Source organism: Sebastes fasciatus, chromosome 20 (assembly GCF_043250625.1).
Source record: "Sebastes fasciatus isolate fSebFas1 chromosome 20, fSebFas1.pri, whole genome shotgun sequence".
Lineage (NCBI taxonomy): Eukaryota > Metazoa > Chordata > Actinopteri > Perciformes > Sebastidae > Sebastes > Sebastes fasciatus.
Genome location: NC_133814.1, coordinates 11,445,001 through 11,463,109, shown reverse-complemented (window position 1 = coordinate 11,463,109; position 18,109 = coordinate 11,445,001). Strand labels below are relative to the sequence as shown.

The following is an 18,109-nucleotide window of genomic DNA, read 5'->3' as shown; positions in this document are numbered from 1 at the left end:
AAACAAATAATAAAACAGGAGCCTTGCCACCAATTCAGTTCAAAACAATCATTTACTTATACTGGCCAAACTCTCAATCACAGATTCCCTTCACTACCGGCAGTATAACATAAAAATTGGTTAAAAAAAAATAATAAGAGGACAACGGGAAACAGGTTGAGACTAATACTCGCAACTTTAAAACCTTTTGGTTTTGAATTGGGTTCCTAAAACTTTAACTGGGCGTACAGGAAAGAAAGAAAAAATGTGGACAGACATTCATGAACTGCAACTCAAAGCTGTCAACATGCAGTCTACCAGGAGCTGGTGGAAAGAAATCTTCAGAGGGAGGTGAGAAAAAAAAACATGATACGACAAGGCTTTTTCAGACCGCAACAATCAGTCGGCCAAGAACATCTTCAGACAGATTCTGTATCAAAAGACCATCATTAATATAATAAAAGAATATGGATGAGTTACACATTATGCTTCAGTCCAGCAGACCATCTGTTTACTTTTTCTTTGCAGGGTAGTTTATAAGAAGACATTTGTATTGGATACAGACAGCCACCAAATCACAGATGTGGATATTACAATACACTCCACTACTGATCAATAACTACACCCCCCCCCCCCCCCCATCCAAATGTAATCTTCTCATATATCTTGATGCTAGAATCTTTTATCCATACAATATATTTCAGGTGTGTGTACACTCTGGGTTCGGCTGCATTAACTGTTAAAGCAAAGAAAGGAGGCAAGCGGGAGAACGGAGGGGTCAAGGCGTGGACTGACGTGTGTGACATTAGGTTATTAGAAATGGACAGACTTGTGAGAGAGACGGGAGGAGGCTTTGTGTGTCGTGATGGATGGAGTTTGGTCTTCAGAGGTCCCCCACGTCCCTGTCGTCTGCCCGGCGGGCGTCCGACCTGCCGTTCATGCCGTCCCTCCTCTCTCGCTCCCGTGATCTGTCTCTGGATGAGCGTTCTCGGTCCCTGGACGACCTGGGCGACGAAAACCGCAAGAGATATTCAGTGAAGTGAAGCGTGCAGAGGTAGGAAAAGAGTAGAAATGTGTTTTCTTGGCAGCTACGTTCTGAGGGGGCTCGGTGTGAACTGTGTTTAGCTTACTTGTGTCTGGAGCCCTGCTCGTGGTTGTGACGGTGTCCTCGGCTGCGTGAGCGGGATCGGCTGCGGTGCCTCCTCCTCCTCTCCCTGGAGCGTGAGCGTGAACGGCGCTTCTCTCGTGATGTGGAGCGCGAGCGCCTCCTTCTGCGGTCACGAGAGCGAGATCTGATAAAAAAAAAAAAACAACAGACAACACTTGAGTCTCTTTAACCAGAACTAGGGAAGCACCGATACCGGATCGGGTATCGGGCCGATACTGACTCAAATAGCTGGATCGGGTATTGGTGACAAAGGGGCTGATCTATTCAATTCAGTTCTATGTTTACATACAATATACATTATATATTGGAATTTAATTCCTGTTCAAGTTTTGACCAATTTATTTGTTACATTTTGCTTTAAAAAGTTACGAAAGCAATGTTTAAGTCAGGCCTGATGTTGTATTACACATAAAAAGAATGATCCCAGTCACTTCCACACAGTGAGGCATACAGGTTATTAATTAAACGCTGTTATCAGATCGGTACTCGGTATCAGCTGATACCCAAAGCCCAGGTATCACTATCAGGACTGAAAAGGTTGGATCGGTGCGTTCCTAATCAGAGCAACTAATCGATTTGAGGATAGATGGAGCAACTTTCTTACCTTTTCTGCTCTCTGCTACGTGATCTGGTCCTACAATAAGCAGATGCAAAACCGTAAGTTTAAACAGTAAAACAAACATTTCATGCAACAAATGAAACTTCCATAAATGTCAGCAGGATTTTAAATGTCTGCACTAACCTCTTCTTCAGCTTTTCCTCTTTCTCCCTCTCTTCTCGTCTCTTCAAGCGCTCCTGGTTCCGTTTCTCCTGCTTCTCGACAACAGTTTTCTGACAAAAATAAAAACGCAGTAGCAATTATAGGTGGAATCATCGTTGTCCAAACCTCAAGACGGTTTATGACCCTTTTTTTCTGTATGTTTTCTAGTAATCAGCCCCCATGTCACTCATTACAAGACATACTTGAAATTCATTTGAAGCAATGGGTTTATAGTAGGGTTACTCAAATTAGGGCTGCATGATGTTGAAAAATAGATAATATCTATACACAAAAGTGAAGCCAAAACATCTCGATCACCGGCTGGTGGCTATCTGTTTAGGAAGCGCTTGATTTGATATGCTGCAGCGTTTTCTATGAGCAGAATACGCATTTTAAAACGTCAATATCTCAGGCGATCATGTTCATTTAATTGTGGGAAGCCAAAATGTGATCGCCATTAATATTTGATTAATTATGCAGCTGCTAGTTTATAGTGTACATGGTGGCACGTACCTTTAGTTGGTCCAGTTTCTCTCTGATCTGGATGAAGCCCAGATGAAGCTTCCCACCGAAATGGTCGGCCAAACGACGGTCGTTGTCATGGAGACCCAGGTAAGCGGAGCACACCTCACACACCCGAAGCTTCTGCTGCTGGAAGCTGGAGGCTGGCATGGAGTTTCTGTACTCTTCCTGAGGAGCAACAGAAAAGGAAAAAGAGATGCATTAAAAGGATAAGAAGATGTAAAAGCACCATATCATCCTAAGCAGAAGCACCTCCTGAGTACTCCTTCCTCACCTCTGCATCCTTCTTCCTGGTGCGGACCTTCTCGACTTCCTGCAGGACCTTCTGGGCCTCGTCGACGTTGCCCTCGGCTCCGAGCTGCTCAGCCTTGGCCAGGAGCTTCCCTATTTCCTCATTCAGCTCGTGAACCTTCTCTGCCTGCGACACAGCACAAATAACACAATTTAATTAATATTCAATATATCTATCCCAAAACACATATTATAGCCAACTTTATTACACGGCTTTGTTGAATACTCGATTGTGATTGGTCAATCACAGCATTCTACGGTCTGTTATTCCTTTATAGCAGACCGTTGCTATGTATAACAGACCGTTGCTATGTCCGCAGTTCTGGTGTTGGACTCTGGAGGACCGCTTTTGTGTCAAATTATTGATTTTTTTAAGTAAGTAGCCGTGTAATCCGTGTAATAAGTGTAATAATGTACAGCTAGCGGGTCATTTTTGTGAAATAAACCCCTTCAGGGCGGGGTTTATTTCACAACAATAACTGTTTCGCTGTACATTATCCCTTACATACACTGCATAAACAAGTAAAAGACTCAGTTCATGTGAGTTCTTTTTGTCACTCACCTTTGCTGCCACCTCAGCGCTGATCTCTTCTTGGGTTTCAGCCAGGCGTTTCTTGGCTAGTTCTGTCCTCCGGTCACAGTCGGCGATGAATGACTCAAGGTGATCCACCGCCTTTTGGAGCGAGAGAATATAATTTTAGAGAGAAAAATATGTAACTTGGTTGATTTGCGTACATAGGCACACAGGAAACATTCAGCAGGGCATCATCTGCATCATCTGAATCATCTGATTGAGAGTGATAAGACACCAACTGCTCCCAAAAAAAGGTCCTTGAGGCGCTGTACTTTATAGACAACTCTGCATTTACATCGTCTACATCTGCTGATCCAAATCATATTGAACAAACACTGTTTTTGCAGTGCACATAAAACAACTGTAGCATCATTAAGGGGGATGAATGAGCCACTAGCTACTTAGTATATTTTTACAGAAGCTGTTAAAAAAATTGCTAAATTAGCTAATATAAGAATTTGTGTTTGGAAACATTGCAGTTATTGTGATCATACTCAATGATGTGAGTTGAAACTGCTGTTTACCACTTGACTTTAATACTAAAAGCAACAGCGAGTATATAGCGGTGTCTTTAAAGCCAGCCACCGCCACACCAACAGTAAATCTGTATTTTACTACACATGTCTATGATCTGCACGACTGCATTATTTATAGTAGGACATTACTTACGTCAAGCTCAAAGAACAGATCTCTGTCCTTGGAAGCAATTTCATAATCTGCCCGAAGTGCCAGGTCATGGATCTTCGTGCACTCTCCCAGGTCCATACGCTATCAGAAAAAAAAACAGCATCACTCAATCTGCACCAACTCAATATCAAATGGTTTAAGATTACTTGTAGTACATGGTTTAGTTTTTCAGCATTTTACGGATATCCTGTGATATAGATACTGGAATGTTTTGGCTAGTCGGACCTAAATTGTAAGCTACTTACCGTTCCAGACAGGATGTCATGTGGACAGCAGTTTAGAAGATGACTTTTGCAGACTCGCTCGTCCGTGAACTTGACCCTCTGTCGCGTCTCATCCCCTGAAACAGTCCAAAAAACAACCAGTGAGAAGGACCTCACATATTTGTTATTAGGGGCGAGGTATCCAGTGCTTTAATAGACATTACTGTAATTGCACAACATTAAATGGGCAGATATGTGTCACTACAACTGCATTCAAAGGATTTTGTGCCCACCTAAATGAGCAAAAAACAAATTGTTTTATTTGTGATTGTCAAAGTTTTACATATATTTCATTGGTGTAACATTAGATTTACCAGTAATAAAGACTGTGCCTCTGCTGGACTGTGTTTATTATCCAGTTATGTGTCTAGAAAGAAGTACATGTGGCTCTGCATGTATATGGTACTTCCTGGTATTCTTGGTGCTTACCGTACCCAAGCCTCAATAAAACTATAAATTGTGTTTCAATTAACTAGTGTGAACAGATGTACCTTGATTTTGTAACGTTTTCATTACGTTTCAATGCATGTGACTATTCAGGAAAGTCTGCTATCAAGACTGTGATAAGAAATGTAAACATTTCAGACAAATGTTCCAGCCAAGCCTTTTACAAATATGAAACATTGAAAAAGAAACTCAAAACAAAAAATATAAAAAGAAATCCAAGGAAAAAAATTAGTTTATACACACTGCGATCTGCACCACATACTGTACCCTTCTGCATCTTCAAGACCTCAGCTGCAGAATTTTAAACCCGCTGTAGAAAAGTATAAATGGGAACAGTTTTCTTGCCCATACCTGTAGTAAGAAGTTGGGAGTCATACACAAGTCAGATTGTAAATGTGTGCAAAGTTTTTTTATTTATTTTTTTATTCTCGATGATTGCTAAAATTGCCTTCTGAAAACAGACGTCTCATTGAAAAACTGCTCGTTTTGGATGCTGCGCGACCAGACGTCTTAGCTTAAGCTGCATAATATTACTCCAAATTGTAAATCTAGTGTCACTGAAGATATACCCATTTGTGTGATTTTAAAAAAAAGGCTACAATAACTTCCGGAAGGCAAACAAATGGTTTGGATATTCATCATAACAGCTTTAAAAATTATGTGTGACTCACGGCTCGATGAACATGAGGCTTTTCTGCAACTCCTTTGCAGATTGTTGTAGGCTGGCAAAGATACACTGAACCTTAATGAATAAAATAAAGGGGCCACAATTGTTCAGTTTGTATGCAACAAATGTATGGGAAGAATTTGATATCAATCTCATCACACATACACCCACAAGCTCACAGCACAAATTCACTCTTACTGTTCAGATTGAATTATCAATATATTAATAGATAATCCACAGGGCTGTCGTTCCATTCAATCAACTGTCAGGATGAACCTCTGATTTTGCCTATAAAATGACATCTGCCATCTGCCGATGAAAATCAGACATGACAGCTGAGTTACCTTTTAATGTTTGTATCCAAAAGGGCTGGAAAGCAAATACTAAAATTGTATTGTAGCTCGTCAAAGCGCCCATAAAGACAACAGTAGATATACTATCAGGATAATAGAATTTATTTATTTTTAACAGATTTGCATTTGTCAGGTTCACTAAATAGGCTAGGTCACATAAATATCACTTATAAAATTAGGTTATTATTTATTTAAATACTAAGCAGTTGGTTTGTTCTAGTTAATGCAGACTAAGACACCAAATTACAATATTTATTTAAATAAACTGTTTAGTAAAATAAAATATAAACTTGATGTACTTTAACCTCTTGAATATTTCCATTTTATGCTACTTTATACTACTAAATTTCATAGTTTTTACTCCCTACATTTATCTGACAGCTGCAGTTACAGATTATTTATCTGATGAAGATTTGACATACAAAACATTTGTTCAACTTAAAACGTTTATGTTTTGAAATAAACTATCCAACAATATACAAAGTAGTTCAAATGACCCCCTCCTTAAACCAGTTATGCCATTATTATAATAATTGTTTGTTATCACTACTATGTAGTCATATTAATTCTTTATATTAATCTTGTCTCTAGGTGGGTTTTTTGCCTCTTCCTGCACTGTATATTATTCATTTATTTTTTTGTTATGTTGTATATATATATATATATGTTTTTATCATGTTTATAACCTATTTTGTATATTGTATATTAGTAGAATTTCAATTTTTAATTCTTATTTAATTCTAGCGTTTATATATTCTTCTGTTATTATACTGTTTTGACTTGCACCAACATAACCAAAGCAAATTCCTAGTGTATACCTCTTACACCTGGCAATAAATACGATTCTGATTCTATAGTCTTAAATTGTGCAAAACAAATAAACAAATAAACATTGAAATATTGCTCACACATTAGTGAATTGGTAATGATTAGTAATAATACAATGCAACACTGACAGTCACCATTCTACTGCATAACACGTGTTTTTACTTATACTTCAAATAGATTTTGCTAATCTTACTTGGGAAGTTTTACTTGAGTAAGAATAAGAGTATAATCATAAATATATATCAGTTACAGTTCATTAAGCCTAATGTTGATTCAGTAATAACTAGCAGGCCCAGTTTAGCCTGCGTGTCCTTTAAATGTGTCTCAACTATGAGTATTATGAATATAACTTAACTAAATAACATTGGATTGATGGCAGGGATTGATTATTTGATGTATAGTTCAATGTAAGGAATTGAGTAACCACTAAAATACTAAAAACTTAACTTTAAAAATGAACCTAAATGGATACAAACATTAAACCTAACATTAATCCGTAAAGGCCTCTTGACTCTATGTTGTTTTCACAGCCCTCTGCAGTATGACATCCATTCATCAGGTTCTGTTCCATCATCATCATCATCATCATCATCATCACACAGCAACACCAGCCAGCCGCAGCAGTAGCAGAGCCTCCATCTTGGCTAGCTCAGCTCGAGCTCTCGTTGCTACAGCGACTCACCGTCCCTCGCGGTTCCCATCAGCTGGTCGAGCAGAGCTCTCATTTGAGCTTGGGCAGACATTGCGGCGGGTCTTCTGTCGACAGCGCTGTATAAAAATAAGCAACTGAAAACAGTTCCTTAGTGTTTTTAGTTAAGTTATGTGGGTATTTTTTTTTAAACGTCCAAAGCATCACCACTCCGTCGCTTTCTCTCTATTTCGAGGATTCGCCAGTTTCCGTTTTATATTCAGGAAATTACGTCAGTAGGGATGTGTTGGTCAAGAACGAGTCGGTTCAAAGAGCCGGCTCTTTTAAGTGAACGATGAGAGCCGGCCCCGTCCAAGAGCCGTTTTTTTTTTTTTTTATTAATTCAAGGCAAGGCAAGGCAAGGCAGCTTTATTTGTATAGCACATTTCAACAACAGGGCAATTCAAAGTGCTTTACAGAAACATTCAAGAACATTGCGACAAAATGCAAAAGAACTTTAAGAAATAATTAAAACAGTTATAAAAACATAAAAACATAAAAACATTAAAACATTAAAACATTAAAACATTAAAATATTAACGATTAGAAAATAAAAACAAGCTAAAAATAAAAGCTAGGATAGAAGCTAAAATTGCATAAAACTCAAAAGAGTAAAAGTTATAGTGCAGTGTCAGATCATTATCTGGTTTAATAAAAGGCACCCGCAAACAGGAACGTTTTAAGCTTTGTTTTAAAAGAAGTGAGAGTTGGAGCGGTCCTGCAGGGTTCTAGGAGCTTGTTCCAGATATTTGGTGCATAAAAACTGAATGCTGCTTCTGCATGTTTAGTTCTGACTCTGGGGACACTAAGCAGACCTGATCCAGATGACCTGAGAGCTCTGGATGGTTCATAACACTCCCTCAAGGGAGAAGGATAGGACGTAGTGATGGCAAGATGAAGCTTCATGAAACACAGAAGCTCCCCAGCAAATTGGTTCACCAGGCTTCATCTAGGCTTCATATGCACACATAACCACCTATTGGTCAAATAGTGTAAAACAGGTACATATATTCCAGATATGTGGCAGTGGTGTAACCAGGCACAGGGCAGTGAATTTGCTTGTGCAACTAAAGTAAAATGATAGATGGGTGACATTATTCGTCATTTTTATTCAGGAATAATAAGTTCTCAACTGTATTTCAGCTTCGGGCGCCTTCAATGACGTCATTTGTCTAAAACGATACAAGCCTCGATACGCGCTTAACAGAAAACTTCCTGGATTACTCGACACACGCTCCGAAGCCTCGGCACATCCCATAACATCACTGATAGGACGAACTTCTCCGCGCCAAGGGCACTCCATGCACTGACTGTGACTGAATGTTGTGTTAATGACGTCCGTGCGACCAATCAGGTGATGACAGACAAGGATCATATCATCAAGCAGGGAGGGGTGGGGGTGCGCGGCGCGCTGACCTACTACAGGTAAAGAGCAGGAGGAAGAGGAGGAGAGACAGAGAGAGAAGAGTGCGGTGCGCGAATAGCAGACAAGATGAGTTACAGTCGGAAACGAAGCAGCATGTAAAATTATGATATTCTGGGAAATATAAGGTTTAGTATAATTATATTTAATAATTTAAGTGATATATGTGCACACATACTAATAGGTCAAAACAGCGCTAAATTTGGTTGAATTATAAAAGGCAGAAGTGGTAAAATGAAGAGCTGTTTGGGATCCGAAAGTGCCGGCTCTTCTTGGTGAGCTGACCCAAATGATCTGGCTCACTAAAAAGAGCCGGAATTCCCATCACTAGACGACAGGCTGTTTGAACGTTTCCGGTTTAGCCGGAGCGTTCTATTGGTTTAGCTAACGGTGAAGGGGCGGGCTGTTGGTATGAAATAGACCAATCACAGCGCTTGAGAACAAGCACATTAACCAATCAGAGCAGCTTGAACCCAACGCTGGGCTTTATGGGATCTTCACCCTGAGCTTAGTCTCTCAGGCAGCACATTGTATTCAATTCAATTCATTTTGCTTTATTTACATGACTGTCAGGTGAACAATATTGCCAAAGCGTCAATTCAATAATAAATAAATATTTAAAAAAGAGAACAAAATAAAAACAAAAACATATATATACAATTCATTAAGCAAATTACAATATATAGATATTTAAAAAGAACATGCATGTAAATGGAAGAAAACAATAAAGAAGTAATTAATGTTTGTTGTGTCAATAAAACAAACAAACAAATGAAAAACAATGAATAACAATATATTGTAATATCAAAGGATAAATGTAAAAAAAAAAACATGAAGTAGAAGAGTAAATAAAAGGCAGAGTGTGAGTTACATCTATTATGTGTTGTTGTTGTGGTTGTCTCTTAGGCTGTGACATGCACTGACATATCCTGCAGCTTCTATTGCGATGACACTATTTTCACAACAAAGTAGATGTTGTATTTTATTTTGGTCAGAGAGGGAATCAATATTTTGGAGTTTACATTTAATTTTTGTAAATCATTTTTTCCTAATTTCTTCATATGTGCACATACTAACAGGCTGTTGTGCCCTGGACTGGTTACTCACCTAACTATAACTTATACGTAGGTTTATGTTAGAGAAGATTATGCTTAGTGTCGTAGTTTTGGGTCTATAAAATCACGTAGGCAGAGAGAAAAGGGCTACCCGAGAGACAAACTCAGGGGAATAAAACCTCTGACAAAAGAGGGCTCGCCTGTGATGTGTTTACGCAGCTGAGGGTGACAGACTAGTGATGGGAATTCCGGCTCTTTTTAGTGAGCCAGATCATTTGGCTCAGCTCACCAAGAAGAGCCGGCTCTTTCGGCTCCCAAACGGCTCTTCATTTTACCACTTCTGCCTTTTAATAATTCAGCCAAAGTTAGCACTGTTTTGACCTATGATTAGTATGTGTGCACATATATCACTTAAATTATTCAATTTAATTATACTAAACCTTATAATTTCCAGAATACCGTAATTTTACATGCTGCTTCGTTTCCGACTGTCACTCATCTTGTCTGCTATTCGCGCACCGCACTCCTCTCTCTTTCTCTCCTCCTCTCCCTCCTGCTCTGCATCATGGTCTGTCATCACGTTATTAGTTGCACGGACATCATTAACACAACATTCAGTCACAGTCAGTGCATGGAGTGCCCATGGCACGCAAGCCCCCAGGAAGTGCGCCGGTCGACGATCCGGACTTTCATAGTGGCCAAACGGCGGTACTGGAACTTCCGTGTCCGTCACGTGATGCTGTTGGGCCCAAAAAGACTTTTTCCCATAGACTTACAGTACATTGGGCAAGAGACGTCTATACATTTTTTTAGGTGAATCAACTCCCCAGTACGAACACTCTAATAGCCCTTATTTAAAAAAATAAGTTTTTAAAGTTGTAAAATGCACTAATAGCTGAATCCAGAGTTATTTCCCTTCCTCCGTTCATGTGAGTGACACCCAGACTGTGATGTTGGGACCCTGTGATCGAGTCATGTGACTGCGCATGTCCCAGTTGCCCATGGTCCGCCAAGATCCGGGTACTTTTCCAGACGGAAGTCGAGCCATTTAAGCTTCATGCGCCAATCAGCAACTCTCATAATAATGACCGGGGCCCCGCCTCCAACGCTGTATCCAGTTCTTTTAATACATCCATTGTGGCGCAGAGAAGATCATCCTATCATTCTGCCTTGAATTAATAAAAAAATAAAAATAAAAATAAACGGCTCTCGGACGGACTACTCTTATCGTTCACTTAAAAGAGCCGGTTCTTATAACCAACTCGTTCCTGACGACACATCACTATGACAGACAGGCAGTTGTTGTGTCAGGCCCACACACAGGCCTGCTACCTGTAGTAAGCTAATAGCCGCAACAGTGACCACCACCAAAGACACACACACAGACAGAGGAGAGTAAAGTAAGATCACCTTTATTTCAGTCTGTGTAAATACTTAATTTGAATGTCAAGTCGCGGGACTTGCGTGATAAAGTCAGCCCGTCTTCCGTTTAGCCTAACATGTGGTTCAACAAGTTAAACAACTCACCAGTTAACTGTGAACTTTACAAGCCAAAGCTAAACATGTTAGCTATCCGACACTGAACTACTCAGAGGAAACACCTTCTTCTTGGGCTAACAGTTATAACTATATATATATAAATATATATACTTTGCTAACATCGTACAGGATCTTTAAGTAATTTTGATAACAAATAAGCTGCTAACACATATATGATTATAGCTGCAGGACCTGTCAGAGCACGTCACAGCCTAAGAGACAACCACAACAACAACAACAACACATAGTAGATGTAACTCACAATCTGCCTTATATTTACTCCTCTACTTCCTTTTTTTTGTTTACATTTATCCTTTAATATTGCAATATATTGTTATTAATTGTTTTTTATTTGTTTGTTTGTTTTATTGACACAACAAACATGAATTACTTCTTTATGTTTTCTTGCATAAATATCTACATATTGTAATTTGCTTAATGAATTGTATATATGTACTGTATATATATGTTTTTGTTCTTTTTTTATTTTATTTATTATTGAATTGACGCTTTGGCAATATTGTTCATGTCAAAAAAGCGAATTGAATTGAATATATACTTTTAAGAGCAATCAGCCCTTGGCTATACAACACATCCCAGAGTGTGCTAGCTAGCCTGGGTGATGATGAGGATTTGGTCATTATGGGTTTGTTGTTTTTGTGCTGAGAAATCTCTGGAGTCAGTGCTGGCCGCCTGAATAGGCTCAGATCCACAAAGGTTGATGCAGCAGAAATAGCTGGACGGACAGACACTGCTGCCTTCAGTATTTTTTCATGTGCTATATATCTGTGAATGCCAGAGAGAGTTGTGTCTGTTATTATTATTGCTGGTTTACTTTGACACATGCAGGTTTGTAGCTTTACTCCACACAGAGGGACAGATGCTGCAGCAAGCTATGCCATGTTTAGGAGTATTCACTGTGAAGTAGATAAAACAGGGTGTTGTCATTTAAGACCATCATTATATTGACTGTTTTCCCGTTGAGCAGAACTGTGGGCCGGTAATGCATTGAGGAGACAATGGAGACTACAGGCAGTGCCACTGAAGGCGACCCACTGAAGAGTGGAGAGGATGGGGCAGAGACGGGAACGGCACCATCAGCCACAGAGCTGAAGAAGAAGAGTTGCAAGGAAGTCCTGGGTTTCGCCAAACTGACCCATTGGCGAACCGCAGTCTTCTTCTTCTCCTTGTTCATCTGCCTCACCATAGTGTTCGCCTTCTCCTTCATCATCCCCTGTCCTGTCAGACCACAGTATCTCCTCACCTGGAACAGGACTTTCTCTGAAGCAGGTGCGTGTGTACAAACTGCTTTTCACTTGCTTGGTAGTGTTTCATTGTTTGTGGGGACTTAACTAGTATTCTCTCCTTCTCTTGCCACAGCAACGTATGACTTCATAGCTTTTGAAGATGCGAGCAAAGACAAGGTGATGGATGTCCTGTTTATCCTCAAAAACACAGGCAGTCCGAACAAAACATGTGTTGATGCAGGTATAAAATGTTGTTCAATTTTAATTTCATTTATTCATCAATCATTTGCAAAAACAAGAGTTGGATTGCTCTCCATATGGTGGCTCTGTGTTACATAAGTGTTGTGTATTGTTTTTCCAGGTCTACCCTCGCCGTGTGTGTTTGTGGTAGCGGTGGATGGGACAGATGGAGAGGACCTGTGGGAGCGCCCGCTAGCTCCCGAGTTCCACTGGGCCCAGTGCGGTCTGGACGAAGACAAAGGCAGAAACTGGGACTGTCTGTTGTCCCATTCTGACCAACTCACAGCCGTTGACAAATACACTGGTTAGTGATTCATTACTCTGTCTCTGTATTAATTACATCACATTTTCATAATGTATATTGCTATTACGGCTGACCCGTTGGAATAGTAGACAACCTCCAAATCAGTATGCGAATGCTTCGTATTTAGTTTTTATATATATATATATATATATATATATATATATATATATATATATATATATTTATATATATATTTATATATATATTTATATATATATATATTTATATATATATATATATTTATATATATATTTATATTTATATATATATATATATATATATATATATATATATATATATATTTATATATATATTTATATATATATATATTTATATATATATATATATTTATATATATATTTATATTTATATTTATATATATATATATATATATATATTTATATTATATAAGTATGTAATAATAATGTATAAATCTCAAAATAGCCCATGAAATAAGGAATAATCCCACAACATTATTCATATTCAACATTAATTATTATTAGTTATTCTCAGACGGATATCACTGTTTGTTGTGTGTAGAGGTGTCCCGAAGTATTGAATACCTTCAAATATTTCATTAAATATTATTTCGGGACAGCCCTAATTGCTACACAGTTTTTACAGATCTATGCAGTCATAGCAGTCAAAAATGTTTTCTACAATTAAAGTAAGTCATTGATATTGTAACACATTAAAAATAACATCATTTAATTCACGATTCTTTAGATAGACGTAACCATATGTAAGCCCCTATGTGTAAAAAGTTTTATGTGAATATAGCACCATTTCGAATTGTTCCGATGTCATGCGTTTTTGTGAAAATTGCTGTAGTCCATGTATTGCTTTCAGTCCATTTATCGCAGGTGAAATTCGTCGTAACAACTAAATCAAGGATCTAAAGCATTTTTGAACAAGAAAGAAATACATTTTAGTAATAAGAAAAGTTGTATTTTGCCGAATATACTGAACAAAATCTCAGGCTGTGACAAAATAATCTCAAAGGCTCATTTACTAACTTTTCTCTACTGCTCTTTCCAAGGTCAAGAATGAACTGGGACGCTCAAGGAACGCTGTAGTTTTAGTTATAAAATCAGCTAAACTCAGTCAGATGATGTGATGTGTGTGTGTGTGTGTGTGTACAGGTGACGCCAGGTGGCAGCAGCCTCAGCCTCTTAGTCTGCACAGCACTGTGCCTGTTCTTAGTGTCCCAGATCTGGATGGGGACAAGGTCAACGATGTGGCTCTGGTGGCATCTGGCAACGGACAGTTAAACGTCAGTGATGTCATTTATTACTTTTGCATTTATTTTTCTTGCTTTGCTGCTTTTTCTTCCAACAATAATCTGCTGTGACGGGACTCCACATATGCAAAAATAATAAGCACTGACTTTTTAAATCATCTGACAATGTTGCAGAAAAATAGAATTCACCTCATTTCAATGTCTCTCGTCGTTATCTGCAGACTCAGCTGGCGTTCCTCTCAGGGAAGACGGGTGTCCAGATTGGTTCTACGGTGGTTCTTGACCCCGCGGAGACGACCAATCATCTTCTCCATCGCACTACAAAAGGATCTCACTATGTACTACTACAAAAAGGTTTGTATCTTAAATCAGCTTTGACATTTTACAACATGTTAGAGAAGTCTTTCCTAATGGTGGAGTGCTGCTGTAGTGTGCCTTGATTGAAGTCCTGCTTTTTCTTCCGTAACGAGCTGATGTCACCAAGTATCACATTTGCATAATACCTGTTGTACATAGATGTATACACTTGGATGTCCTATAAACTTCATGGCAGTAAGTGAGTTATCTTGTGCTCATTCACAGACACAGGCTTGTACGGACTGGCACTGTGGAGGATCGCTGTCGATGCTAAAGCAGGGATGGAGGCGGGCCTCAAGAAAGACAAAGACTGGGAGAAGGCTGCCAGTGCAACATCTGGCCTTGTACCCATCTACGAGTAAGAAGCACCTTCTGATTATCTCTTCAACAGCACAGATTTCACTTAACAGCTTGTCGTTGTCGTAATTGTGGCTTTAGACCCAGACTGTTTGTTTATATTTATATCTAATCTGTAGATCTGATTCAGTGAGACAAGTGCTAAGAACAGGAGAAAAAGGGGACCCACCCAACCTGCTGATTGTGACCGGAAATGAGGTGGCGTTAGTCGATGGGAAACATCGGAAGCTACTGTGGAGATACAATACCAGCTCACTCCTCGGGTAACAAATCTGTTTTTATTTGTTTATAATTCACATACAAATTAATCAGAGTCAAAAGGTTTAGTATAATCCACCGTATACTGTCATTATAACCAGGCTGGTTGAGTCAAATAAGTCTTCTCCTGTGTGTTTACTGATTAATTCAGTGAGCCCTCCTTTGGCCACTTTAACAAAGACGAGTTCCTCGATGTTGTGATCGAGGAGGATATTGGCAACTCCACAAAGACGGTGAGACCGCTTGTGATGCCTAAATTCAATGTTCTGTGTCCAGCTGCTCTCATAAAGCGATGGATTAAAGTCACGCATTCACCGTCTGTCTGGTATGTAGGTAAAAATTCTTGATGGGAAGTCCGGTGGCGTGCTTTGGGAAGTCGACCTCTTGACCAGTCCTAACTCACCAATACCTGCCGCAGTACACACCACCAACTTCTACTCGGTCTTCGTGTTTTGGGGCAGGATGCTCTCAGAGGCCAACTCATCTGTAAGTACAACTGCCTTTTATTAAAAGAATGCTAACGGCACTTCTCACAAAAAAATGCTAATCGTGGCAAATGTTTCATTTCCAGGAGCCGCTCGAGAACGACCTTCACTCTTACCTGCTCCACCCTCTCTACTCTAAAGTCCTCCTCGAGTCGACCAGTTTCACGGACCACATCGTAACATTTAAAGGTGTTCTAACAAAGTGATATTATCATGGGAGGGATGGGGGGAAACACACAGCTCTTTTTGCGTGACTGTATTTGTGTTTTTTTTTATCTTAGCCACTCTGTTGGAGCACGGACGCCACGCTGCCTTCATCCTGCTGACGGGTCCTAAGACGGAGGGAGCCGAGGGCACCGTGGTCCTCAGCAAGTGGAAGCTGAAAGACGATGTCCCCGGCAGTGAAGTGAGACGCATCGGTACCGGCGTGAGTTCGGAGACCGACACAGAAATCAGAGAGGCCTTCAATCGTCTACGCTTCGAGGATTGGTGAAAGGACCAACTGTAGAATGTAGAGTACATCCTCAGTGTTCAAACCATTTTGCCACCAAACCAAAGTGTGCACACTAGCTATGACCTTCCAAACTGCTGACAACCAAAACAATTCCTTTGTGTTTAGATCCTTGGGTTGACTTGATTTGACAGTGCTCTTCCGTTAATCTCCTTTTGGACTGCATACATGAGTTTGATCTTACCTTAGTGTCCAAAGCAGCTACTGTCCTGACAATCACACTGCATTTCTGCTCTCCTCCTGCTGATAAATCCACCTCGCTGTACTGTTTCTAGCACTTTCACGCATCAATGCAATGCTCTGGACCTAAAGGCTTTTTTTTAAATTGCAGAGGCCGGGTTATTATTTGAATCTATGCAACTTTATGTCACACTGGGGCTTTTAAACAGTAGCAGGTGGTAGCTCCTATGTATTTGACATTATAGTAGTCTGAAAGGAATGGTTGCACAATGACAGGGCTTTGCTTTTGGTACCTTTTCTAAAAAACCTGCACAGTAAAACAGACTTGAAACCCCTCCAACCTTAACGTATACACTATGCGGTTACATTTTTTGTTACGTATCCTGTTCGCGAAAGTAGTTAGGCTGTTTTGTAGTCAATGTCGATAATCAGAATGTGTTTCCTTTACTTACTCAATCCAAGATGCTGTAACTAGTGATGCTCTTGAACGCACACCGACTAACCTAAAGCTGACTCTCAAAGGTTCTACAGAATATTGACTTACTGCTGTTGGTTTAAGGCTCCTCATGAAGCTGTTTTTTTTTTCTCTTTCTCAGTGATTTATATCAAATGAGGTTCCTGTTTTTGCTGTACATTAATGAATTGAACCTGTGGGGCTTTTGTCGGAGCCGACTTTTCTTTCTGACTTGGTTTGTTTGAATGTGAGCAATATTAAAGAGTTTTAAAAGAACTGCTTTTGTGTGTCATCTCAAAGATGTCTTATTAAAGGAGCAAATAACAGCCAAAGTAGAAAAATACCTGAAGCATGTGTCTAATTGTAGCAAGTGTCCTGCTTGTCTGCAATGTTGTTTTATACAGTATGTATAAATGTCACTACTGTTTCTACTGCTTTTAAGAACTGTGTCCTTTCCTAACATTTAAACTGCATGTCCTGTTTTATGTTTTTGTTTTGATGTATTTTAGGAAGCCTTCTGTAACACCTTGCTCAGAAACAACAGATGAAAAACAGCTTAATAGCTAATTCTGGCATTTTATATACCATGTGTATTTATTAATTTGCACTGTCCCTTCTCAAATAGATTAATTAATGAGGGACATCGGCCCAGGATCATTTCACACCACCAGTGGACTTCAGGAAAAGAGCAAGTATCAATATATAATATACTATACTATACTGTCATAAACTTGACAATCTAAGAAAAATCTAATATTGAATGCCTTAATAACATTAAACTAATTTATACAAATTAGCAGTTGCCATGTTATGATTTGAACATATTTTTTATGCTAATTGCAGTACCTGTGAGGGTTTCTGGACAATATTGGTCATTGTGTTGTGTTGTTAATTAATTTCCAATTATAAATATATACTGTACATACATTTGCATAAAGCAAGCATATTTTCCCACTCCCATGTTGATAAGAGTATTAAATACTTAACAAATCTCCCTTTAAGGTACATTTTGAATAGATACAAAAGGTGCAATTCATTTGAGATTAAATATTTTAATCGATTGACAGCCCTCCTTCCCAGTTAACCTCATATTTTCAGACAACAAAAATAGACCTGTCCTATAATCAATATCATAAAAGCAAACCGTGGCTGCCCTCTTGTGTTGTAATGTACACTCTGGGTAAATATGTTGCAACAGCAGCAGCCATGCGCAATAAAGCACCACAGTCATG

General features: G+C 39.2%; 2 protein-coding genes across 4 annotated transcripts; one reads left to right on the top strand and one right to left on the bottom strand.

Annotated features, from left to right (window-relative positions):
• Positions 1-33: 33 nt before the first annotated feature.
• Positions 34-7,436, bottom strand: luc7l (LUC7-like (S. cerevisiae)). Of its 3 annotated transcripts, XM_074618974.1 has the most exons (12): positions 7,222-7,415; positions 5,363-5,433; positions 4,959-5,042; positions 4,227-4,321; positions 3,964-4,062; positions 3,283-3,393; positions 2,704-2,847; positions 2,421-2,597; positions 1,890-1,978; positions 1,752-1,781; positions 1,110-1,271; positions 34-983 (listed from the first exon to the last, which is right to left on the bottom strand). In XM_074618974.1, the coding sequence occupies exons 3-12, from the start codon at positions 4,966-4,968 to the stop codon at positions 863-865; spliced, it is 1,038 nt and encodes a 345-aa protein (XP_074475075.1). In that variant the 5' UTR covers positions 4,969-5,042; positions 5,363-5,433; positions 7,222-7,415; the 3' UTR covers positions 34-862. The 3 variants fall into 3 exon arrangements, with proteins under 3 accessions (XP_074475075.1, XP_074475076.1, XP_074475074.1); XM_074618975.1 differs by lacking the exon at positions 4,959-5,042 and having other exon boundaries at positions 7,222-7,414; XM_074618973.1 differs by lacking the exons at positions 4,959-5,042; positions 5,363-5,433 and having other exon boundaries at positions 7,222-7,436.
• A 3,530-nt stretch (positions 7,437-10,966) lies between these two features.
• On the top strand, positions 10,967-17,153 carry fam234a (family with sequence similarity 234 member A). Its single transcript, XM_074619087.1, has 12 exons — positions 10,967-11,105; positions 12,233-12,534; positions 12,625-12,732; positions 12,853-13,035; positions 14,178-14,308; positions 14,497-14,629; positions 14,858-14,990; positions 15,109-15,252; positions 15,399-15,480; positions 15,581-15,733; positions 15,819-15,921; positions 16,014-17,153. Exons 2-12 carry the CDS (start codon positions 12,264-12,266, stop codon positions 16,223-16,225), a joined length of 1,653 nt encoding a protein of 550 aa, XP_074475188.1. The 5' UTR covers positions 10,967-11,105; positions 12,233-12,263; the 3' UTR covers positions 16,226-17,153.
• Positions 17,154-18,109: the final 956 nt, after the last annotated feature.

What these genes read in the sequence shown, in the direction of transcription:
- luc7l (XM_074618973.1), bottom strand. Translation starts at nt 7,282, where the DNA reads ATGTCTGCCCAAGCTCAAATGAGAGCTCTGCTCGACCAGCTGATGGGA. An exon ending in AGAAACTGGACCAACTAAAG is followed by an intron (nt 1,979 to 2,420) that starts GTACGTGCCACC and finishes TATTTTTGTCAG; the next exon opens with AAAACTGTTGTCGAGAAGCA. An exon ending in GAGGAAAAGCTGAAGAAGAG is followed by an intron (nt 1,782 to 1,889) that starts GTTAGTGCAGAC and finishes TGCTTATTGTAG; the next exon opens with GACCAGATCACGTAGCAGAG.
- fam234a (XM_074619087.1), top strand. Translation starts at nt 12,264, where the DNA reads ATGGAGACTACAGGCAGTGCCACTGAAGGCGACCCACTGAAGAGTGGA. An exon ending in CTGGCAACGGACAGTTAAAC is followed by an intron (nt 14,309 to 14,496) that starts GTCAGTGATGTC and finishes CGTTATCTGCAG; the next exon opens with ACTCAGCTGGCGTTCCTCTC. An exon ending in TCTCAGAGGCCAACTCATCT is followed by an intron (nt 15,734 to 15,818) that starts GTAAGTACAACT and finishes TTTCATTTCCAG; the next exon opens with GAGCCGCTCGAGAACGACCT.